Source organism: Psammomys obesus, unplaced genomic scaffold, assembly GCF_907164565.1.
Source record: "Psammomys obesus unplaced genomic scaffold, mPsaObe1.curated_primary_1811, whole genome shotgun sequence".
NCBI classification, from domain to species: Eukaryota; Metazoa; Chordata; class Mammalia; order Rodentia; family Muridae; genus Psammomys; species Psammomys obesus.
Window position 1 is genome coordinate 6,726,149 of NW_026596046.1, and position 24,797 is coordinate 6,750,945.

Consider the following 24,797-nt stretch of genomic DNA (forward strand, 5'->3'; position numbering starts at 1 on the left):
TAAAGAATAAAATAAAAAACAAAAAATTAAAAATTAAAAAAAAAATTAAAAAAAAAAAAAAAAAGAATTCTCCCCTCTCCCAGCCCCAAGCTGTGGTTCACCTTTCCCACACGCTTTGTGCTCTACTTTGTAAAAAAGAAAAAAAAAAAAAAAACAAAAACAAAAAAAGAATGACAGTGGTTTAAAAAGTACTTCTGTGTTCTTCAGTATCTTGGTCTTAGAACCCTTTGCTAGGAAAGGGAACGCTCTCTTATTGATTGTTCCCTGTGGAGTGTAGCAGCCTAAACAGATGGAAAGAACCAAGAACCTTGCTGGCCGTGGAAATAGCAGCGTGTTCCCACCCAGCAACGTGGGATGGCCTTCACCGGTGGCATCTGGCTCCCGGGGCTGGTGTTTGTCCTAACTCTGCAGTGCCATAGAGATGGGAGGGTTTCTCGACACAGAACGGCTCCACAGTGATCGCACAAACAATTCTGAGGTGCAGGCAGCTGTGCCTCGGATCCCAGTGAAAGCTGTGCCTACTTGTATTTTAGGCTGAATGCTGAAGGTACACTTTTTACCATACAGGACAAAGTCGTAAGAAAAACCATGACGTGTTGCCCCACACACGTGCGCCCCCGTTTTTTTAGAGTTAAAATGTATGTCCCTCGGTTCCCAGTGCATTGTTGGCCATGTCTCTACAGTTCCGGAAGATACCATTGTTGAGGACATCTGGACTTTCCGACACTTCGGGAAGAAGTCCTAGGAACCATTTTCGGGGTTGGGTTGGGTTGGTTTTGCAGTTTCTCATGAATGTTGGGCATTGTGCAGACATGTACAGAGATGGACCAGATGCCTGCCTGGTGACATCACCTGTCTGCTTCCCAAGCCAGTGAGTTCGGGGTGAGAGTTTGGCCAGAGTTTGTCTACCTCTGGGATTAAAGAAAAAAGAAAAGGTCAAATCAGAAGGTGCGATGGAATAGATGCATCGCCAATAATGCATTTCTGAGTTTTCTTGTTAAAACTTTTTCTTAAAAAAGAAAAAAAAAGTTTAAAAAAGATAATATGGCCAATTTGTTACATAAAATAACTTTTCTGTGTATAAATTATTCCTAAAAAAAAAAAAAACCCTCTGTTTATATAAAAATCAGTAGATGAAAAAAAATTCAATGTTTTTGTATATTCTGTTGTAAGAATTTATCCCTGTTACTGCGGTATACTCGGGACTCTTTGCATTATGAAAAAAGAAACTTTGTCTATTTTGAATGGCTGAAGCTAAGGCCACTTGAGTTTCTATTACTCCTGCTTTTTTCTAGTAGCTAAAGTACCACATGGGTTAAGTTAAATAAAAGAATTCTGTATGCACCTTTGTCTCCAGATTTGTTCCCTCTCTGTTCTGGAAGCATCTTCCACTTTCGCGGGGAGCTGAACTTCTCCTGGCGGGTGTGTTCACACGTGTCACTCGGAGATGCTCAGCGCGACAGCATTGCCACCGCGTCCCTGACAGCTGAATTTCTCCCGATGCAAATTGCTGTTGAGCTTGGAGAAGCTACTCTCTCCCCCATTAAATCAGCTAGGAGGAAATTAGAATACATAAAGTTTCAGTGCTGCCTTATAGGATCGCTTTAGAGGATCCTAGACCTTCCATTGACAAAAGGCCAAGGTGGGTTTGATAGGTGTGATTCTATGGGCCGGGCAGGGTTGCCAAAGACTTAAATACGTGCATTTCCATATCCTTGGTAATACTTCACAGTTAGGGTGTCTCAGAGAGTTCGGAAAAGAGCCAAGAAAATCAGAGGCAGGTGTAACTGCCTGCAAGGTGATGCGACAAGTTAGGTTGCCCACAGGAGTCTGACATGGCGACATCGCCATCTTTGTCCTGGGAAGTTGGCAGGTGATTTTGGTTGGAAAATGAAGCAAGCATTCTAGACGTACATTCTAGACTCAGAACAAAAGGCTTAAACACATTTTTGAGAGAATGAGCTGGTCATCTCACTAAACACTTGATTATAGGAAACTACTCAAAGTGACAAAATCAGGACAGCAGAAGAAGAACTGAGCAGTAAGATGTAGGAAGTAGAAGCAGGTCAAAGGTCAAGATGACGCAAGACCTGGTGGGTCTCCAGATAACCAAATCCATTGGGTATTTGGTTTATAATCAGGTCATTGTGAAAGAGCACACCCTCCAATCTGGTGTTGTCCCGGAGTTCTTGCTCACCAGATGTGCAGGGAGCCTCCCCCATGGCTCTGGAGGTCTTATTTCAGTGGAATTCCCACAGACAAGTGCCTTGGTGTGCCTTAAAATAAGCTTGCCTGCCTGGCCAGAGGCAGCCGCTTCTAAGGATGAGGGAAGTGGACTTCTAAAAGTTGGACCTCCCCCTTCCCCTTCGAGTCACCTCTTAAGTGGGTTCTATATTTCCTTTTTTCTTTTTTACACTTTTTTGCTAGCTAGATTTACAATACGCCAAAACAAAAACCCATATTTAAGCCACAAGCTGAGAGCCCATACTCAGAGCTTTTCTTCGTTTTCTTCGCCCTCCTCCTTCATTTTTCTCCCCCTCCTCCCCACCCTCACTGGTACTTGTGTGTCGTTGGTGACATGTTTTCTCATCCACCCCTGCACTGGGTTTTTACAGCCAACCTGCAAAGGTGGGACTTTTTATTAGTCTGCCTTATGATGAACGCACAGTCATGCTTCAGAGCTCCCAGCTGTTAGACGGCCCAGCATAGACCAGCATTTGACACTATGGCTATCAAACATACAAAACCACCCACTATCAGCCTTAACAGGATACAGTGTGTATTGCCAGGGGATACCAAGCCATTTGCAACACACACATACAATGCAGGCGGGTTCCTCGAGTCTTGAGGAATTTCAAGGTCTTGAGGGGCACAGAAGAGGAAATGAGATGAAAGAGTGGTTCATCAGTGGGGAGCTCTGGGCCTCCCGACCAGGTATCTCTAAAACAACAACAACAACAAAAAACATTTTTGATGTGTCTGGCTGGGTGCCAAGTGAACGGAAGTAACCCTGGAACCCTCTCCCAGAACAGGGTACTTAAGGTATGGAGCAGGAGTTCTTCCATGCGTTTGAACTGCCTGGTCCTCAATTGGCAAAACCGTTTTGGAGGGCTGTAGAATCCTTAGGTGGTAGAGCCTTGCTTGAAGAAGTGAGTTACTGCCGGTGAAAGCAGATGCAGTGTGACCAGCCCGCCTCCCGCTGCTGTCACTCCACCTTCCCTGCACGAGGCGTCTGCCCCACCTTGCAGTGTGCACAGCAGCAAAACCTTTTCTCCTTAAATTGCTTTTGTCGGGGCATCCTGCCACAGCAACAGGAATAACTTATGCTTCTGAACACTCAGAGTCCGCCCTCAGTGACACCTCCTCTGACAAGGCCACACCTCCTAATCTCTAAGGGTCTCCATGGGACCGGCCAAGCAGCCAGGTTGTGTGCAGGTGGCCTGAACCCTCCCAACCCACCTTTACCTTTGATCTGCCTTAGCGTGACTTGAATCCATCCTATGTAAAATGCCCCTGGTCTATTTGCAGAGGGAGTCTTCTGGAGTTATTTCTTGCAGAGGCAGGGAGATTTCTAGGAGTTCCAGGGCAGCCAATGATACACAGAGAAATCCCTATCTCAACAATACAAAATAAACCACAAATGAAAGCTTTTCAGTTCCTTTGGTATTGACCTGGGTTTTGGTGGCTACTCTACCCACCCCCTTCTCCTCTCCCCCTCCCCCCCTCCCTGGCTGTCTTAAAACACATAGAGACTAGGCCTCATGCAACACGCTGCCATTGAACTATACTCACAACTCAATCTCCCTAAGTAGCTATTAGGCTACAAATGCCTTTCTTACAGTAAGCCAACAGTTATGAGCACCCCAACATAATAAGAAATGTCCCAGTGTTTCATAGCTACCTTCATCTACTTCCTTAGAGGAAACAGTGCTACTCATGGGGCTCATACTGAAAATGAGTACCCAAAAGACACTGACATGGTAGACACACAGCTCTTCGCTGTGGGAAGCTTGGCACAAGACTTGGTGTAGTGTCCTAAAATGAAAACAAAAAGGAGTATGATGGCTTGCATGAGAATGGCCACCACAGGCTCATGTGTTTGAATCCTCAGTCCTCAGCTGGTAGAACTGTTTGAGAAGGATTAGGAGGTATGGCCTTGTCAGAGGAGGTGTCACTGAGGGCGGACTCTGAGTGTTCAGAAGCATATTTTTCCTGTTGCTGTGGCAGGGTGCCCCGACAAAAGCAATTTAAGGAGAAAAGGTTTTGCTGCTGTGCACACTTCAAGGTGGGGCAGACGCCTCGTGCAGGGAAGGCGGAGTGACAGCAGCAGGAGGCGGGCTGGTCACATTGCATCTGCTTTCAGGAATGGGCAGTGAAAAGGAAACTCACTTTTTCAGGCAAGGCTCCACACACCTAAAGATTCTACAGCCCTCCAAAACAGTTTCACCAACTGAAAACCAAGCAGTTCGAACACATGAGGGGTGAGGGGAAGTTCACATTCAAACCACAACAAATGGTTGCAGAGAAAGTGATAGACCGACTGTGAGGATGATTGCCCAGCAGAGTCTGTGTGATAAATGCCAATGAACTGCTTGCTTAAAATTTGTTAAAATGACCAGAGGAGATGGGGAGGGGAATGGGAGGGGGAAGGAGAGGGGGGGGGAGAAAGCTAAACAGTAAAGACTGGATGGCCCCCAAAGCCATTCAAAGGTCCTGAATGACAAGCTTGGGAATCAGAATTTAGGGCCCTGGAGCCAGGGCTACACCTGGAACCTCTGAAGAAGCTCTCTCATCCCATCAATCCAGGAAGGACCACACAGCCTTGGAAGGGAAATTTTTAGCTTGCATTTTATTGCCATGAAAGCCATAGCTTCAGCTAGTCAATCCCTTGTGAAGCATCTGCCTTTGGGAATTCACTTTCCTTCTTGCTTCTGTGTGTCCACCTCCTGCCCTAACCTCTAGACGTGTAACCGTTTCTAGACCTTCTCAGAAGCACAGCTGGCCTTTCCAGCCAGGGTTGAAACATTTCATCTAAAGGAGCCAGCCCCCAGCCCCCAGCCCCCAAACCTCTACCCCCAGCCGCTGCTTCCCTAAGCTGCTGCCATTTGAGTCTGGACTTCTCCACTGTCTTCCAACATTTCTTGGATGATGACTCGCAAGGCTTTGGCCAGAAGGCTGGCTGGGAGCCGGTGTGACAGAGGAGGGACATGGATGAGTGTTGCATGCCCATTTCCGAGGTGCAGAGACAGGTAGTAGGTGTAATCACAGACGTACCTGCACACACATGAAACCCTCATGAGTCCTGGCCCTCGTCACTTCCAGACACGGGGTAAGCGCAGTTTTTCATAAAGCGTGAGGGAACTACCACTTGAGTTTGGTTCTTCTGATCGAGAAAGGACATGGAGCTGAGAACCTGCCAGACAGACATGGGCTCTTGGGCTAACAAACTAATGGCCAGCACGTTGTCGGGACAGAATCGAACCAGACTTTCAAACAACTAGTGGTAAGACACCTTCACGGGGCAATGACTCGCTCATTTCCATCTTCCCTCAGACATTACGTTATCCCTTGAAGAGGAAGGGGAAGTAGGAAGTGCTTAGTGGGGAGGGGCTGCTGGCATTTGGAGAAGAGGTTAAGTTAATCTGTGTGCCTGTGACAAAGACGGGCAACTCTGGGGTACCTATGACCAAAGCAGCCACACAGACAACATAGGATAGCCTCTTGAGTCAAGAGAAGGGGCTCTGAAGGACAGTCCCTCTCTCCCACCTGCTTGTCACACGGACACCTGAAGTGTACCTGCCCGCATCTCGGGAGAACGCCACCTTGAAATCCTCAAGAGCAACTCGCCTTGAGACCTCCTTCATGCTGACGACAGACAGCATTACCTCGGGACCACCTGGGAGGCACACGCCACCCTCGGGCTGGAAGCCTCTTACGTCTGAATCCCGATAACCTCGGTTCTTGCCGCACTGTTCCAGAAAGATGGCCTTGGCGGACGTGTCCATGCCCACGTGCACAGCAAGCTGTGTGAACAGACAGAGCACAAATCCTGGGACACCAGAGCACTAGATGTGCAGAAAGGCCCAGCCGTGGCAGAGCCCAGCTTCAGGGTACAAAATTAACACAAATCTACTAGGAAACCCCTGGATCCCTGCCTCGGCCCTCAACTAAGGGTGCTGGAACAAGAGGAGCATCCCTTTGGGTTAAATAAGGCATGCTACATCTACAGTCAGGGACTTTTCTATTTCAAATGGTTCTTATGAGGCTGTGTGCTCTCTTTCCCCATGGGTGGTGGGTTGAAGCAAGCAGGTATCTAAGACCCTGGGAAAGGCTGGCTTTTAGTGAAATCACACACCTTATTTATTTACTTACTCACTTATTTGTGGTTTTTTGAGACAGGGTTTTTCTGTGTAACAGAACCCTGGCTGTCCTGGAACTCACTGGTGTTGAAATCACAGAGATCCATCTGCCTCTGTCTCCCAAATGCTGGGATTAAGGCGTGCACCATCATCCATTGCCAAAACCACACATCTTTCTAATGAAACTTTCATAAATGAAGCTAGCAACAATCTAATAAAATCTTATTCGACTTTATTTTTCCTGTTTTGAAAATAGTTGCAGAGGGTTTTGTTGCAGTATTCTGTCAGTGTCTTACCACAGGGTGCTGTGTGTGATTCCTTCATTCTGTGGTCACTGGGGGAATGGATATTTGGACCCCCTTTTTATATGCAGAGTTTATGTTCTGTTATTATGTAGGCAGAGTGCTTTGGTTTGAAATAGGTTTTTTGAACTCACAGTGTAGACCGGGTTGGATTTAAATTCACAGAGATCCACCTGCTTCTGCTTCCCAAGTGCTGGGGCTCCGGGTGTGCACCACCACACCAGGACCCTGGCAGCACGCTTTGAAGGTGGGCCGACCCTGGGTGGCCCACCATCCGACCTTTCCAGGCCCAAAGCTCTTTGCCTTAAGTTCCTCAGAACAACCAGAACTGGCCATACTCAGGGCTTAATTCAGGTCCTCTCTCTCTTAGGTAGGAGCTATCCTTGAGTCCTGGCCCAGGAAGTTCCTAGGCCCTAGGCCCATCATCAGATTCCCAGGCCCACTGCCTCTCCAGGCATCACTTACTTGTGGTTGCAAATCTTCCCAGATTGTGGTCAGCCTCCGTTTCACCTCCCTGTAATCCACAGGCAGCTGCAGCGTTCCAAGTTCTAAGTTAGTGTCCGCCCCTAAGCCCAGCTTGGAGAGCTCCTGCAAAACACAGCAGAGGGCTTGCCTCAGTTTCCTGGGCACAAAAATGGGGCCAGACTCTAAAGGACCCAGAGAGAACCCAGGATCTTCTCTGGACCTCAACCCTTCCCTCCTGGTATGGAAGAACTCGAAGTGACCTGGACCCAGAAAAAAATAGCCACAGCTCATTCAGCTACACTTGGGGAAACGGGGCACCCTAAGGAGACACATCTGAAACAAGCCATGTTTGGAGTGCTGAGGTCTGTGGACAGACTAAGATGAGCCAGAGCGAGGGTCTGGGAGCACACATGGCAGCTAGGACAGCAGAAGGAAGCACAAGAGCCTAAGCCTGAGGGAGATGGCTCTGACATGCTGCCCTCAACGGCAGCTGACAGGTGTCTTGCATGTCACAAGACAAATAAATCATCTAGCCTAGCACCCCTGGTGCTAATCCAGCCACCAGCTGTCTGGTGTAATCTGAGGAGTCTATGGAAGGTACCACAGGGACGCTCCACCCCACGGAGGATGGGGACTGATGAAGACTGCAGATGTTAGATGGAATGCTTAGTCAGGTGTGGACTTCTCTGAGACAATAGGAAACCGTGGAAGGATTGTGGTCAGGAAGCAAAGAATTTAGAGCTACCTCATACACAAATGGAGAAGTTGGGCTATCTTGGGGTCAATCTGAAATATCCATCGGGAGGTGGTCCCTTGGCTCTGTGTGCGTGGAAGTGTCAGAGAGGTCATTGTACAGACAAGATTTTAGCAGCAGCAAAAGCCATGTATATTTTTTGTTTGGTTTGGTTTTGGGTTTTGGGGGGTTTTGTTTGTTTTGTTTTGTTTTGTTTTAGAAAGAGAGGGGAGAAGGAAGGAAGGAGAGAGAAAGAGGAAGAGGAGAAGAGGGAGGGAAGATACTAGGAGAGGGAAAGGGAAAAGCAGGAGGAAGGGAAAAGAGGAGAGGGGAGGGGAGAGGAGGAAAGGGGGAGGTGACAGAAGGCAAGATGAGGCAGTGAAGGATGTGGGCATCTCCCTTCTAGGCAGAGTAGAAACAGCAGGTGGGTTAGAAGAAAGAAAACCCCGAGCCTGAGCTCTCAGGAGTATGTGCTTGCTGTTGGTCACAGTTCAGCCAGGAACAGAAGTCCAGCTTGTGCTCCAGTTTCTGCCTCCATTGTTCCTGATGTCCTTTTCTGGCATTTCCAGGCGTCCATCAACAGGCTGTCTGGGTAAGATAGGCTGTCCACAGATCCCAGACAGGAGAGCCCAGCTTCTTCTCTGGGCTCTGGCCCTGTCCTCAGGGGCAGATGGGTGATCTCTCTGCCTGTGCACCTCTCAGAAGATGAGGTGCGTCTAGACAATGGTTGGAACCTTGCAAGCCTCAGCTGCCCTGTCAGTGCAATGCATTTCACAAGTGCCCTTCACAGGGTTGCCACGAGGGTCAAGGCAAGGCCGTGCAACTGGAGGGACACGTGGAGGAAGATGCCCTTTGGATCTTGGAGGGTTAGAAGGAGTTTGCCCAGGAAAGAATGTTCTGGAGCAGAAACAACATGGCTTGGAGGTGTACAAAGATATTCCTCCCTCTTTCCTTTTTCTTCCTTACCTCCACTTCCCTTCCCCCTTCCTCTCTCTCCCTTCTTTCCGCTCATCTTTCTCCAACTTGTCATGTGGTCACTGTTCATAGTCTAACAGTCCAGGGAACATCTTGGCTGCTTGGCCCTACAAAATGGGTGACAGTGGAAGAGTGAATGATCACCATATCCCTCTTGCCCTGAGGGGAAGGAAGAGACCTGGGGGCCATCAGGTATCACTGAGATCCTGGCCTGAGTTCCAATGCCATCCAGACTGAAGGGAGCTCATGAAGGGAGCAGTGCAAGCCAGACCTGGGAGTGCTCACCAGGCTTATGGGGAAGAACCATTGCAGAGCTAAGAAGAAGGCTGGGGCTGAGTGTTGGAGCAGCTTGCATAGCCTCGCATGTGGAAAGTCTTGGGCTCCATTCCCAGCATTGAGGAAAGAAAAGAAATAGAGGACTGGCGGAGGGAGGGGGAGAAATACAGGTTAGCCACTGGTGGGGTGCGATGTAACCGTTAAAATGACTTTACAAAGACTACTGAAACTGAACTCCTCTCGATGGGGTAAGTGAAACAAATGAGGATCATGCACTCTTTCCTAAAGTCATGGATAGAAATGGTCAGCCCTGAGAGCAGGATCGCGCTGATGCTCATTTCCTGCTATACTCGGTATGATGATAACAGATGTATAATGTACTGTTTTTTCCTAGTTAATAAATAGTCCAGTCATCCTCCTAGGCTGCCCCTGGAGGACCCCTGGCACTCTGCTAGGCATCTCCCCACAGCCTCGAGAAAAGTAGATACCAGCCCCATCTTACAGAGGAAACAACCCAAGTCCATAGGGACACAATTAAGTGGAAGAAGTCACAGGAAGCAGCTTCAAAAGAGATACAGAGGAAGCCTGGAGAAACCCCAAGGGCTGTCCACAGACCTAACTCCTGTCTTAAAAAATCCTGGGGTGCTGCTTAAAGGTAGGCGACTGTGCCCGAGCAATGTCAACTTCAGTCCTCCACATATGACACTCGCTCCAAACCTCTCTCAGTATCCTTTCTGTTGTTCTTCCAAACTGATGAGTATTTGCCTAGAAGATCCAGGAATAAATGTCAGGGACCCTCTAGCCAGTCACTGTGTCCGAGTATTTTTGCTCATGTTTGACATGGCATGTCTGCTCATTGGCTGATGTCTGGCTAACACAGAGCACAGTGCACACTTCAATCTCTTTCCTGGTGGTCTAGTGGGTAGGATTCATGGCACTCTCTCAGGACACACGCTTTGGGGTGGGTTTTATGGGGCAGATGTAAATCTTTAAGGGCTTCATTCGTTCTTTAATTGCTTTTCTTAATTCTCTCCTTTGTTTGGACCAACCCATCAGCTTGTCTTGGTTTCTGTGGCTGATAAGGGGCTCTGTGAGGGTCACAGGAATTGTCACTCCTCATTTCCTCCTGGCTCACATTATTCACTTTACCTCCTATGTGTGATGTCGTTACAAATCATTTTTTTATGAGATTTCTTGATCATAATGTGAGGATTAGTTTAATTAAGGTGGAAAAGCATGATCCTGAAACCCATTAGCAGGTTGAGATGCTTTATGATGAACTGAAAGTGAGTCAAAAAAAGACAGGCTTTGATAGCTCCACTATGTCCCTTCCCTTTCCTCTCCCCCGAGGATGAAAGCCCCTCATCGCTAGGACCCCGGGCCTGAGGACCTGTGGAGACAACAAGCAAGGCAGTGTGCCATGCTCAGTCCACCCACCACAGAGTGCTCAAGGTTAAGTTCATATTTTTATGGCCTATCCAGAGACCTTTGTATCCATGGAGATGGCTGCTATTGAAAATAAATAGAGGGGGGTGGGAGGAATGAAGGAGAAGAGGAGAGGGGAGGGGAGGGGAGAAATGTTGGGGCCAGAAGGATGGCTCAGTGGTTAAGAGAACAGGCTACTCTTCCAGAGGTCCTGAGTTCACATAATGGCTCACAAGTCTGTAACTGGAGTCCCATGGAATCCGACGCCCTCTTCTGGTGTGCAAGATGTACATGCGGACAAAACCTCGCACACATAAAGCACAAATAACTCTTAAAAAAAAAGAAAATTATTATTTCTGAGGATGTAGAGAACTTAGTAGTTTCTAAACAACCAGTCTCTGACTATCCATATGACCCAGCACCCCCACTTTTGAGCATATACCCCCAAACTGAAAGCTTGTTCACAGTGGCTGAAAAGATGATGCAATCCAAGTGTCCACCAGTGGATAAGCCGGTAAGAAGCACAAGCACAGGAGAGTATTAGACTGCCTTTAAGGTGAACCTCATCTCAGCTGGGCGGTAGTGGCGCACATCTCTAATCCCAGCACTCCAGAGGCAGAGGCGGGTGAATCTCTAAATTTGAGACCAGCCTGGTCTACAGAGCAAGTTCTGGACAGCCAGAGCTACACAGAGAAACCCTGTCTCAAACAAACAAACAAACAAACAAACAAACAAACCTACCAGCCAAACACACAGACCAATACACATACAAAAACAAGGAAACAGAGACTTCATTTCCTTCCTTCTCTCTCCTTTCTACACCCCTCCAGTTTTGAATTTAAACATTTTCCATGTATTTCTTTATTTGGTCTGTGGGTGTGTGCATGCCTGCTTGTCATGGCTCACATGCAAAGGTCCCAGGACAACTTGCAGGAATTGGTTTTCTCCTTCCACCAGGTGTGTTCTGGGAACCCAACACATGTTGTTATCGTGGGTAGCATACACTTTTGCCCTCTAAGCTATCTTGCGGGTCCTCTGTTTTGTTTTTTAAAAACAGGGTCTCGTGTGTCCCAGGCTGGCCTCAAACTCATTGTGTAGCTGAAATAGGAGGACCCTGCACTTCCTATCGTCCAGCTCACCTAACAGTGAGCTACAGTGAGATACACCATACCTGGGTCCTCTGGAAGAGCAGTCAGTACCCTTTCCTTATTTGTAAATTAGAAAATGAGATGGCTCAGTGGTTAAGGGCACTAACTGCTCTTCCAGAGGACCTGGCTTCAAATCCCAGCACCCACATGGCAGCTCACAACTGTCTCTGACTCCAAGATCTGACACCCTCACACAAACATTCAGGCAAAGCACCAATGCACATAAAGTAAGGGTAAATGAATTTTAAAAATAAGCCTAGGAAATGAGAGAGAGGCTCTCACTGTATAGTTCAGCATGGCCTAAAGGTCTATCTATAGCAACCATTCTTAACCTGTGGGTTGAGACCCCTTTGGCAAACCAAAGATATTTATATTTTGATTCATACTGGTAGCAAACTTGCAGTTATGAAGTAACAGTGAAGATAATCACCACAACATGAGAAACTGTATTTAAAGGTCACCCCCCCACACACACACACCATTGGCAAGGCTGAGAATCACTGTTCTAAGTTCTCATGCTTCAGCCTCCCGAGTGCCAGGAACGTGCTTAGTCACATGGATGAGTCTTGACACTATCACGCTAAGCGAAGTAAGCCAGTCACAAAACTCAGTACTGTACGAGTCCACCTCCACTCAGTAGCTAACACAGCCAGCTTCAGAGAGACAGGAAGTAGAAAGGCAGTTGTCAGAAACCAGGTGGAGGGGGGTGAGGACCTGCCGTAAAATCAGCAGAGGTTCACTGAGGCAGATTCAAAAGTTCTGGACATTTGTTGTGCAACAATATGAATACAAAATAATAATAACTACTAGGACCTGGCAGGGGAGGGAAGAATGGGGTGGAAAAGTGCCAGAAACGAACAGTGCTGATGGCCAGAGAACGATGTAAATGGACCCACAGAACTGTGTGCTTGCAAACTACGGCCTTTACCAACACCCTCCCACTAAATATCTTGTTCGTGTGTGTGTGTGTGTGTGTGTGTGTGTGTGTGTGTGTGTGTGTGTGTGTGTTTTAACCTGACCGATAGTGATCTGGTCTGGAGGGAGACTGCACTCACAGCTTTCAGAATCACTTCCTTGTTCACAGACCAATAGTGAAACTGAGATTTATTTATTTATTTTTTTTTAACTAAGCAGATCCATTTATGTACCTCAAAGTCTGTTACAGTTCTCAAGTCATCAGGTCAAGTGAAAAATAAAGGAGAACAGTCACATGTGCACAGAAATCTGTGTGGCATGTCTGAATGCATGTGCTGGCCAGGGGACAACTGGGAGTCTTCGAACAAACATCCTTTTTTCTTTTTTAGACAGGGTCTCTTAGTGGCCTGGAGCTCAACAAATAAGCTGGGCTAGCTTGCCAGCAAACCCAAGGGAGTTCTCTGGCTCTTCCTCCCCAATGCTGGGATTACAGTATGCACTACCAGCCCAGCTGTTCTTACTTGGGTCATGGGGACCAAACTCAATTCCTTATGCTTGCAAGTATGTTTGACCTAGCTGAGAAATCTCTCCAGAGAGTAGTCTTTTTTTTCTTTCTCTCTCTCTCTCTCTCTTTCTTTCTTTCTTTCTTTCTTTCTTTCTTTCTTTCTCTCTCTCTCCCTCTCCCTCCCTCCCTTCCTTCCTTTACTTATTTATTTTTTATTAGTTACATTTTATTAACTCTGTATCCCAGCTGTATCCCTCTCCTTCATTCCCTCCCAAACCATCCCTTGCTCCCTCATCTCCTCCCTGCCCCTTTCCAAGTCCCTGATTGGGGAGGTCCTCCTCCCCTTTCATCTGACCCTGGTTTATCAGGTATCTTCAGGACTGGCTGCAAAGTCCTCCTCTAAGAGTAAAAAGTCTTACAAGTGAGAAAGGAAGAGGGAGGTTCCAGCAAAGGCACACGGGATAAACATGTGTGGGGTTTGGTTGGTTGCTCGTTTGGTTTTTGTTTTGTTTTGTTTTTTTGAGACAGTGTCTGTCTGTGTAGCCCTGGAACTTGATCTGTAGACAAGGCTAGCCTAGAACTCAGAGATCCACTTGTCTCTGCCTCCTGAGTGCTGGGATTAAAGGTGTGTGCCACTACCACCCAGAGACAAAATAAACATTTTGATAAAGAGGGGTCGCATTGTTTACTCAGATTCATTAGTTTTCCCCACTTTAGGGTCTGTTAAGGCCCCATCCAGGGCATCACAACCCATGTAATTGTCACATCTTCTCTTACTGTGACTTCCTTGTTTTTAATGACTTTGCCGGTTCGATGGAACTGTGGTCAGACACAGCATTGTTTGTGCCTCAGTTGAAATCTGTCTCCTGCTCTTCTCGTGTCAGAGTGGGCTCAGGGCTTGGAAGAGAAAGGCTCTAGAGTTATAAAGTGTCCTTCTCATGATGGTGTTTCACTTGTCACTGTAGAGATGCTGACTTTGACGGCCTGGCCGGGAAGTTTGTCAGGCATCTTCACCATAAAGTGCTCTTTCCCCCACTTCACATCCTGGATTCTGTGCCAGGAAGTCCACATGCACAGTCAGCACCTGAGGAGGAGGATTAGGCTCTCTTCAAGGCCAGAAGTATCTGCATAATGTAGGCACCTGCAGAAGCAACTCCTTTCCTCTCCAAGGCCCTAATTTACATAGAGGATATATGTAATTTTCTTTAGAGTGGTATAGGCTCTTGTCTAGTCAGATTCATTATGTGTTAGGCTATGGTTTGATTCCTGCATGCTTTCCTACCTGCCTTTTTTGGGGTCCTGACTGCTGAGGCCCACCTGTTCCAGGGAGTATTGCAAGCATCTGTGATTTACTAGCTGTATCAAAAGCTGAAATTAAGGTGGGGGCTTTTAAAGTAACTGCCCTTCTGCTGTACATCAATGACAATATGCTTCAATGAAGGTCATTTGAAAACTCATGCTGACCTTGGCCACCTGACCGAGGCACTGTGCCTCGTCCCCACCATCAAGCGCCTTTCTGGTTTATTTCGGGGACTTTCCACTTCCTGCTCTTTGGACCACAGCTGACCTCCATTCACCGAAACCACAGATGAGAAGGGTCAGCTGCAGAGGTCTCTGTATGTCCTCCTGCCCTCATCCTCCCCACACACTAACATCGAACAGACTTGATGAACGGCTAAAGAGATGCTCTGGCCTCTTACTCTTCACCAGAGTGGGGCAGTTCTCGCCTGTTTTTGGCTGCTTTGAACAATGATGCTTGGCCTTAGGTCTCTGGGGTTGAGATAGGAAGAGCCCTGTGTGTTTTCCCAGTGTCACACTCTCTGCCAGCATGGGAAGCATTCGAGGCAGCTTTGCTCACTTGGTTGAGGGCAGGCCAGACTCCTAAGGGTATCTATCACCAGGGCTCTGCTTCTGCCATCTTTTTTTTTTTTTTTTAATAATTACTTAGTTTTATTTTATGTGCACTGATGTTTTACCTGCATGTATGTCTGTGTGAGCATGTCAGATCCTGGAGCTATAGACAGTTGTGAGCTGCCAGCTGCTGGGAACTGAACCTCAGTCCTCTGAAAGAACAGTCAGTGCTCTTAATCTCTGAGCCATCTCTCTGGTCCCAGTCCCCTGTTTCTGTTGTCTTAAACAAACACTGGAGCAAAGTGACCCTGGAAATGGGCCCCAAGACGGTCAGGTCTGAACTCAGACTTCAAAGACAGTTCTGGAAGGCTACCTGGAACTCTTCTCACCTCTACCCTCACATCCATTCTCGTCACCCCATTGGGGATGTCATACCTGGGGTGCCCAACATCTTCAGGGGCTCTCCAAGGCCCGTGGTGGCCAGCCAGGTGGAGATGGCGTGAGTCAGATACCCAGCCTCTATGTTGCCACCTGTAGTCACAGCTATCCGCTGTGCAGCCTGGACCAGCCTTGCAAAGCTGCATCTCTGGGATGTTCTCCATTTCCCAGCTTTAGGCTCCACCCTGCCACCACTCTGCTTACATGTTTAGCCCTCTCTGATAACCCTCCACAAGGATATTTAGAAAGAGACCAAGGAACCCAAAGGGTCCTCCAGAGATGGAGAAATGATTGAGAAGCCACAGATGCATTTTGAGCAGTATGTGTGTGCCAATGTCTCCCTCCATAGATATCCACCTTCTTATTCGACACAGGATCTCTCGCTGAACCTGGAGCCCACTGATTCCACTAGTCTGGGTGGCCAGCAAGTCCCAGGGATCGTCCTGCCTCTGTGCCTCCAGCATTGTAATATCCGGTGCCTGCTGGCATGGCCAGCTTTTCATATGGGTCTGAGTGATTGAACTTGGGACCTCGTGCTGGCACAGCAAGCACTTTACTGACTGAACATCTCTCCAGTGAAATTAAACGTTCATGTTAAAAACAGAAAACAAGCCAAGAAGGACTGCCTGTCTGACTCTCTAGAGTAAGGCGAGAACTCTGGATACTTTTTTCTTTTTCTTAATTATATATATACATATATATACTTTGCATCCTTGTTGTAGCCCATCCCTCCTTCCCTCCAAGTCTCATCCTCCGCCCTCCCTTTTCCTCAGAAAAGGGGAGCTCTCTTTCCATCCACTCCAGTTCATCAAGTGTGTCCTCTTCCCCTACGGGCTGGCGAGGCAGTCCCGCCAGGGGGGAGTGATCAAAAAGCTAGCAAGTGAGTCTGTCTGTGTCCCACGCAGTCCCTACTTCCCTTACTAGAGGAGCCACATGAAGCTTAAGCTGTCCATCTGCTATATCTTTGTCGGGGGCCTAAGTCCAGTTGCTGCATGGTCCTTGGTTGATGCTTCCATCTCAGGAAGCCCCTCTGGGCCCTGGTTAGGCAGCTCTGTTGGTCTTCTTGTAGAGTTCCTGTCATCTCCAGGTTCTTTTCTCTCTCCTCCCACTTTTTCACAGGACTCCCTACTCATGGCTCAATGTTTGGCTGCCAGGTTCAGCATCTGTTTTGAGGCGCTGCTGGGTAGAGTCTCTCAGAGGACAACTCTGACAGACTCTGTGTCTGCAAGCTTAGCAGAGCACTGTTCATAGTGTCAGGGGTTGGCACTCTCTGATAGGATGGGTCTTTGGTTGGGCCGGGCATTGGCTGGACATTATCTCAATCTCTGCACATCTTGTAGGCAGAGTAACTTTGGGGCTGAAGTTTTTGTGGGTGGGTTGGTGTTCCCCTCCCTCTGCTAGAAGGCTAGTCTAGTTAGAGGGTGTCCTCTTCAGTCTCTATGGCCTCTGCTACTAGGAGTCTCTGCTTGAGTCCCCCTCATATCCTCCCAGGAGCCTACCCTGACTTAGGTCTCCAGCTTGTCACAGAAATAGCCCCACCCTCAGTTTCTCTTTTCTCTACAGGCCTTTTGTCCTCTCTCTCTCTCTCTCTCTCTCTCTCTCTCTCTCTCCCCTCAGGTGTGATCTCCACCCTCTTAATTCTCTACACCCCCTCTTGTAACATGCTCCTTCTCTTCAGCCACTACCTCTGTCTATTCTGTCTCCCCTACCAAGTGAGATTTATGCATCCTACCTTGGATCCTCCTTGTTATTTATCTTCTTTGGGTCTGTGCCTCATAGTATGCTTATCCTGTACCTCATGGCTAAAACCCCATTATAAGTGAGTACATACCATGTCTGTCTTTCTGTCCTGGGTTACCTCATTTGGGATGATCTTCTCTAGTTCCATCCATTTGTCTACAAATTTCATGATTTCTTTGTTTTTTAATAGCTGAGTAGTATTCCATTGTGTAAATGTGCCACAGTTTCTTTATCCATTCTTCAGCTGAGGAGAATCCTGGGTTTTCTCCAGAGTAGAGTGAAGTTTGGGGGACCCACAGGAAGGACCAGGGTAGTTGCTACTGTTCTTTTGATAGGTCTGTCATCTTACTCTGGCTTGGTGGTATACCATGTTACCACACGAATCCACTGCCTTGTCTTCTATTCATTATTGCTGTGTTTTAAAACCGCATGAAAGGGGCTGGAGAGATGGCTCATCGGGGGAGAACACTGGCTGTTTTTCCAGAGGACCCAGGTGTGACTCCTAGCACCCACACAGCAGCTCACAACCATCTGTAACTCCAGTGGCACTGGCTGTGGCACCCTCTTCTGGGCTTCTCAGACACGTGATGTATACAGACATACATGCCGGCAAAGCACCCATACACATAAAATAGAAATAAACCTAAAAACAGAAGCCCAGCATGGAAGGAGGATGAGACCATTTCATCTTTGGGGATAAAGAGAAATTCCCTACATACCAGGTTCATCAAAATTGGAAAGGGCCCTAACCTCTTGGCTACTTAGGCTGAGTATATTTGAAACATTGTTATGTCAAAATCCTTTTGTTGCAGTGGTTTTCAACCTTCCTAATGCTTCAAACCTTTAACACAACTCCTCATATTGTGGTGACCCCAAACCCTAAAAGTATTTTGTGGCTACTTCATAACTGTAAATTTTGCTACTGTTATGAATCATAATGTAAATATCTGATAGGCAGGGTACCTGATACGGGACCCCTGTGGGGGTCTCACCCACAGGTTGAGAACCACTGTTTTATTGTCATTTCAGGCTCAGGCGCTTTTAGAAAACCTTCTAGAAAATTCTTTGGAATGGGACTGGAGAGGTGGCTCAGCGGTCAGGAGTGCTGGCTACTTTTCAGAGAATCTGGGTCCAGTTCTCAGAACCCACATGGCAGCTCACAACTGCCTATAACTCTTGTCTCAAAGGATCTGACACCTTCACACAGACATACACATAGGCAAAACACCAATGAATAAATAATAATAAAGAAAAAAAAAAAAAAAGAAGAAGAAAGAAAATTCTTTGAAAGGAGCCTGAGGTGTTTCTGTCTCCAATACCTAGTATCTCCGTTAGGGGGTCTATTGCTGTGATGAGACACCCTGACCACTTGGCACCTCTCATTAAAGAAAAACATTTAACTGGAGAAGCCTTACAGTTCAGAGGTTTAGTCCATTATTGTGGTTCCACAGTCCACTTTACTGACTGAGGGAACAAAGCCTAGCGGGGCATCTGGGCCTGGTGGTCCCAGTCCGGTGGTAAATGCCAAGAGGGAAAATGCCGTCTTCGGAACAATTCAAGTGTTATAGCCTTTGAGCTCAGAGCTCCTTCACTGACACAGCAGCTCTTGGAAGAGATTCCGTGAACTAGCTTGCGCGCTTTTATTTGGTGGTAAACAGGGGCAATATGAGCCTTGGGGAGTGGGAAAGGATTTCCGGGTGGGCTCATATCGCTGATTTGGGCTTCCTGGTGAGAATCCTTTATTTGCATGGAGAGGAATTCCAGGGGCTTGGCTACGTGACTACTCTAAGAATTGTGGAGGTCAAGACTACGTGTGCCAGGGAGGGGGCGATCCTTACTCCTGCCGGGGTTTGGACCTGTCTCTGCCATGCTCTAGCTCTGTGCTGGCTTCCCTGTTGGCACAGTCCACATGCACCACACGTTACCTGGTGGGAAGTGTGATGTCACCCAGGCAGACATGGTGCTGGGGAAGGAGCTGAGAGTTCTACATCCCGTTTGGCAGGCATCAGGAAGAGAGAGAGCCACTGGGCCTGGCTAGGGCTCACCCCAACTAACACACTTTCTCTGTAAGGCCACACCTCCTATGGCCACTCCCTAAGCATTCAACTCTATGGGAGCATTTCTTATTCAAACCACCGCATTCCACTCCGCTGGCCCCCACAGGCGAGTAGCCAGATCCTAATACAGAAATGCATTCGGTCCCACTTCAAAAGGCCCCTGCAGTCTATCAGGCTCAACCCTGCTTAAAAGCCCACAGTCTCTTCCGAAAGTTACGGCAATCTCTAACTACAACCCCTTATAAAATCCAAATCAAAAGCAGATCGCCTACTTCCAGCATACATAATGGCACAGGATATGCATTACCATACCAAAAGGGAGGAGAGTGAGCACAGTGAGGAGATACTGAACCAAAGGAAGATCGAAACCAGCTGGACAAACTCCAAACTCTGCATCTCCACGTCTGAAGTCAAAGTGCTCTTCACATTTCCAACTCCTTTCCGTTCTATCAGCTGCAACTTCCTCTATTAAGGTCACAATCCCTCACAGTGCCGCTCCCTATGCGCTAAGCATTCAAATACATGAGTCTACGGGGCCATACCTATTCAAACCAGCACAGCAATCCAGGCCTCACCTTCACAGCTGCATGCAAAGGTCTCTCTGGGCCTCCATGCCGGGATATCCCTGACCTGGCCCCAGCAGCCTTCCTTGGTTATGAAGGGAGATTCCTTAAACCTTTTCTGTATCCTTGACTCTGAAGCTGCCAAGTTCTGCTTGCTGAGCTTGGAACAGAGACCCCTTTTTCAAATATATTTTCACCAGCTTTCTGTTTTCAGTGATTTCCTTCACTGCCTAAACTTGGCTGTTTTGGAACTCAATCTGTAGACCAGGTTGGCCTTGAACTCAAGATATCTGTCTGCCTCTGCCTCTGCCTCCCAAATGCTAAGATTAAGGGTGTTGTACCACCATACCCAGCGCTAAACTTTTCTTTAATTTCTTTTCACAGGGTGGAAACTTACACCATTCCCATTGCGTTTAACATCACGCTCTTCTTTAATCTATTTAATTTAATTTATTAATCTACTTAATCGCCTTGAGCCCTGGACTTGACTCCATTGCACTGCTGGCATAATGGTTTTGTGGACTGTGTAAAGTCTAACCCTTGTTAAATCAAAGGCTGATTTCTCTACCCCGCTACCTGGTTTCAATCTGGACACAGCGTTATAATGTTTATTCTAAGTATCTCCTGTCTCAAGTATATGTAAACACGCTCACCATTTGTTCTCTGTTCTGCCAATAAACTGTCAACCAGCCAATGCTAAGCAACATAGAGAAGAGGGTGGGACACCCGGGTCCAGCAAAGGGAGGAGAGAGAGAAAAGAAGGAGATGGAGCCAAGAGTAAAGGACCAGAAAACACCAGGAGAAATGAGCCAGAGCTAGGAGAGGATTAAAACGAAAGTATGATTGGGAACTTTGGCTTGGAGGAAGCTAGGAGGTTGGGGTAATTATTGCTCAGTACTGTGCTCTAGGCTAATTAAATAAATCAGAGTCTCCATGTGTCAATACTTGGGTAAACAGCTGGCTAAAAATAAACTACCACCATAGTAAATTTATGATTTATATCACATTAATAATCCTTCTACACTATACTTCTCTGCGCTTCTTTTCTCCTCAGACTGTACACTGTGTATATTTCCTTGTTTAGCCTATTCTTTTCCATTATAGATCTGCGTAAGTATGGCCACTAATAACCAAGCAACAAAGTTAACACTAAACTGGCTGGATATTTCCGCTGCCAAAGATGTTAATCCATACCTCTTCTATTTTGCCTCAGGCAGATTATTGTGGACAACGTAGCCGTATTCTTCACCAAAATATCACAGCCATGGTTTCTAGGCCATATACTAATACTCTTCTCCTTTGAAACCTGTTGAGCCTGGCTCCCACAGTTCAAATCCCCTCTGCTCCATCTTCCATACTCCTACTAGTGTGGCTGTTAAGTCCCACTTTAAGTGTTCAACTACTTTCCTAATCTCAACTTCCAAAGCCCACGTTCCACCAACAGGAAATTTGCTCGGGGGCTGGAGACACATGGCTTGGTGGTTTTAAGAGCACTTGCTGCTCTTCCAGAGGACCCGGGTTCAATCCCCAGCACCCACATGACAGCTCACACCTGTCTGTAACTCCATCTTCATGGGATCTGATACCCTCTCACCAATGCACATAAAAAATAAAATTAAATAAATCATTTTTTTTTTTTTTTTAAGAAAGAAATTTGCTCAGGCCTATCACAGCAAAACCTTAGTTCCTGGTACCAGCTTCTATCTTATTTCCCATCCCTAGTGACACACTTCCTCCAACAAAGCCACACCTCCTAATGCCACTCCTTAAACATCCCAATAGGAGTCCTTGGGAGCCATTCTTATTCAAACCACCACACCTTGGAACTAGAGGATTATGAGCAAGGATGAGCTGCTACACAGGTCACTGCAGAAACATCTGTTTTGAGGCGCTGCTGGGTAGAGTCTCTCAGAGGACAACTCTGACAGACTCTGTGTCTGCAAGCTTAGCAGAGCACTGTTCATAGTGTCAGGGGTTGGCACTCTCTGATAGGATGGGTCTTTGGTTGGGCCCGGCATTGGCTGGACATTATCTCAATCTCTGCTCTGTCTTTATCTCTGCACATCTTGTAGGCAGAGTAACTTTGGGGCTGAAGTTTTTGAGGGTGGGTTCCACTGAGCTTGTGGAAGGAAGATGAGGTGGCTCCCTGGTCAGCTCCTGGGCTCACATTGCTGGTCAGCAGCACTGAATCACTCTCTTGGGAACTCTGCAGAAAATGCCTCTTTCACTGTGAACTTTTAGACTTCCTGTTATTTTTCTGCATTTTCTTTTTCTTTTGACATTCTTCTCCCAGTTATGAATGGCCACAACCAAAAAATACCTTTGTGTTATGTTTGTTTTTTTTTAATAGTTCACCTCATTCTTGGAGGTGAAATGCTGCACGTGTGGAAATAAACATTTGTTTTTTCTTTTTCCTTCTGCGACCCATTCATTCTCCTTCACAGTGCTTTGTTCAGATAATTAAACATTGCTTGGGAATGTACATGATATCAACAAGCTTTAATTATACTGGAAGAATGCAAGAGAATTGAAAGAAAGTTATCCAATCCTATCAGCAGCCTCTGGCATACATGCTCTAAGCCAGGGCCCCTAAGGGACAAAGATACTCTGATATTGGTCTATACTGAAAAGTGTGTAGCTTATATAGACTCAGATTGTTTAGGGCATCTCAGCATGTTTCTACGTCTTTACAGTGGTCAGTGTATGTTATATATATTAAGTAGCTCAGTCCTTTACCTAGTATGATCACTTAGGTGACTAATCCCACCATAGACACTGTTGGCTATTGTGACAACACCTTCAGTGGCTATCAAAAACCAAACAGGATTGGCAGCTCAGTCTCCATGTGGATCTCTAAGTGAGGGAAGCAGGGGCTGCCTCTATCATGAACTCAGTTGACTGCTCTCTGATCACTCACCCCTGGCGATTCAGCCTTCCCAGGCCAAGGAGGAAGAGGATCCAGGCAGTCCTGATGAGACTTAACAAGCCATGGGCAGATTGCAATAGTGGAGAACTCGCCCTTTCAGTGGACCAGGGGAAGGGGACGAGGGGAAGAGGGAGGCAAGGTGGGACTAGAGGAGTTGAGGGAGGGGGCTTCAGTGAGAGTATATAATGAATAAATTGTGAAGAAAAAAATTAAATTTAAATTTAAAGGAATAAACAAAAGGAAAAATAAAAAGTAAAGACCATAATGGCACCTGACTCATGTGGCTACTGATGGATAACTAATAAAAACAAACAAACAAGCAAACAAACAAACAAACAAACAAACAGGAGGGCTAGAGGGATGGCTCAGAGGTTAAGAGTACTGGCTGCTCTTTCAAAGGTCCTAAGTTCAATTCCCAGCGACAGCATGGCAACTCTTAACCATCCAAAACAAGATCTGGTGCCCTCTTCTGGCATGCAGGCATACATGCAGGCAGAATACTGTATAAATAACAGATAAATAAATCTTTAAAAAAAATTATCTGGAAGATGCTAAACCAAAAGTGGAGTCCACTGACATGTTAGAGAGGACACAGGATGACCCAAGGTGACCCATGGGGACAGAACAACCCTGAACATTGACAGCAAAGAGTTTGCAACCAACTCTGTCCAAAGAAAGAACACAAGAAAGGAAGAAGAGAAGCGAGAGAGAGTCAAGGGCCCAAAAGGAAGGTAAACTGGGATGCCAGTCAGCTGGCATGGCCCAGCCAGCCTTGGGAACCTCTCTTTCCTTCATGCAAACCATGAAGGAAATACACACCCACCCCATCACACAATGAGAAGGGTGTACACTTTTTTTTTAAGAAACTTCAAATTCATTTTTTTGTCATTTCTCTCATCTCCCTACTGTCCTTCTACCCTAGCCTACCACTAATCTACTTTTCTCTCCATATATTTGTTTAATGTGGACATTGATACAGGTTGAGTCAAATGATATATAGTCTTTTGTGACTGGTATCTTTCACTTCTCACAATTCTAAACCATCTTTTAAGTCAGCTGTTTTCTCAGCTATGTCAACTATATTTCTAGTTTCTCAGATTGCTATCAGTCCTGTTTTCAGTTTTCCTGAGTTTTTGATGGTCTCATTATTTCTGTGACTCTGTTTTTAAATATTTCACTATAGTTCTAGTTAGACTTGGTTGGTTGGTTTGGTTTGGTTTGGTTTTTTGTTTTGAAGACAGGGTTTCTCTGTGTAGCCTTGGCTGTTCTGAAATTCAATGTACAGACCAGGCTGGCTTCGAACTCAGAAATACGCTTGCCTCTGCCTCCCAAGGGCTGGGATTAAAAGCTTGAGCCACCACTGGCTATGGTTTTATGTTTTAAACCTGCTTTTACTGATTTTTTTTTTTTTCACATGGCAGTTTGTTTTCTTGTGTATCTGGTGATTCTAGGCTGGGAATCGATACTTAGTTCATTTTTGTAAGAAGTTTGAGTTTTATTTGAATTTTATTAGTTTTTGTTTTGGTTTGTGACAGGGTCTCTCTATGTAGTCCTGACTGTTATGGAGGTCACTGTGTAAACCAGGCTAGTCTTGAACTCACAGTGATCTGACTGCCTCTGCCTTTCGAGTGCTAGAATTAAAGGAGTGTGGTCCCAAGAACTTTTGATCCAGGACCCTTTACAATGGTCTAGCTTAAAGGGTCATCTCTAGTTCCTTGCTGCTTCCTTTTTTTTTTTTTTTTTTTTTTTTTTTTTGAGATATGGTCTCATATAAGCTAAGCTGGCCTCATACTCACTGTATACCTGAGGATAACCTTGAACTTCTGACCCTACTGCTTCTACTCCCCTAGCACTGGGAATATAGATATATAGGTATAGGCCGCCGTGCCTGATCTTATGTGTGCTGGGATGGTACCCGGGCCTGCAGGCATGCTAGGCAAGCATCCTACCAACTAGGCCACATCTCTAGTTCTGAACACAGACATTGCCCTTACCTGCTTTTCTTGTGTGTGCGTGTGTGCATGTGTGTGCGTGTGTGCATGTGTGTGCGTTTACTCCTCAGAGCTAATCATGGCTTTCTGCATGTCTGACTATATACAGAAGCTTGGCCCTCAGCATA

At 46.6% G+C, this 24,797-nt stretch overlaps 1 protein-coding gene across 5 annotated transcripts in view; it reads right to left on the minus strand.

Moving 5' to 3' along the window:
• Window positions 1-4,832: 4,832 nt before the first annotated feature.
• Window positions 4,833-24,797, minus strand: part of Pgpep1l (pyroglutamyl-peptidase I like) — a 28,259-nt gene continuing 8,294 nt past the window's right edge. For 4 of the 5 annotated variants that reach the window (XM_055623457.1, XM_055623456.1, XM_055623455.1 and 1 more), the window contains 3 exons: window positions 7,127-7,249; window positions 5,797-6,023; window positions 5,091-5,274 (listed from right to left, as the gene is read on the minus strand). In XM_055623457.1, the coding sequence (XP_055479432.1) occupies window positions 5,091-5,274; window positions 5,797-6,005 (393 nt within the window). In that variant the 5' untranslated portion in view covers window positions 6,006-6,023; window positions 7,127-7,249. Of the gene's footprint in view, window positions 5,275-5,796; window positions 6,024-7,126; window positions 7,250-24,797 lie in introns of all 5 variants that reach the window. The other variant, XM_055623454.1, reaches the window with a different exon arrangement.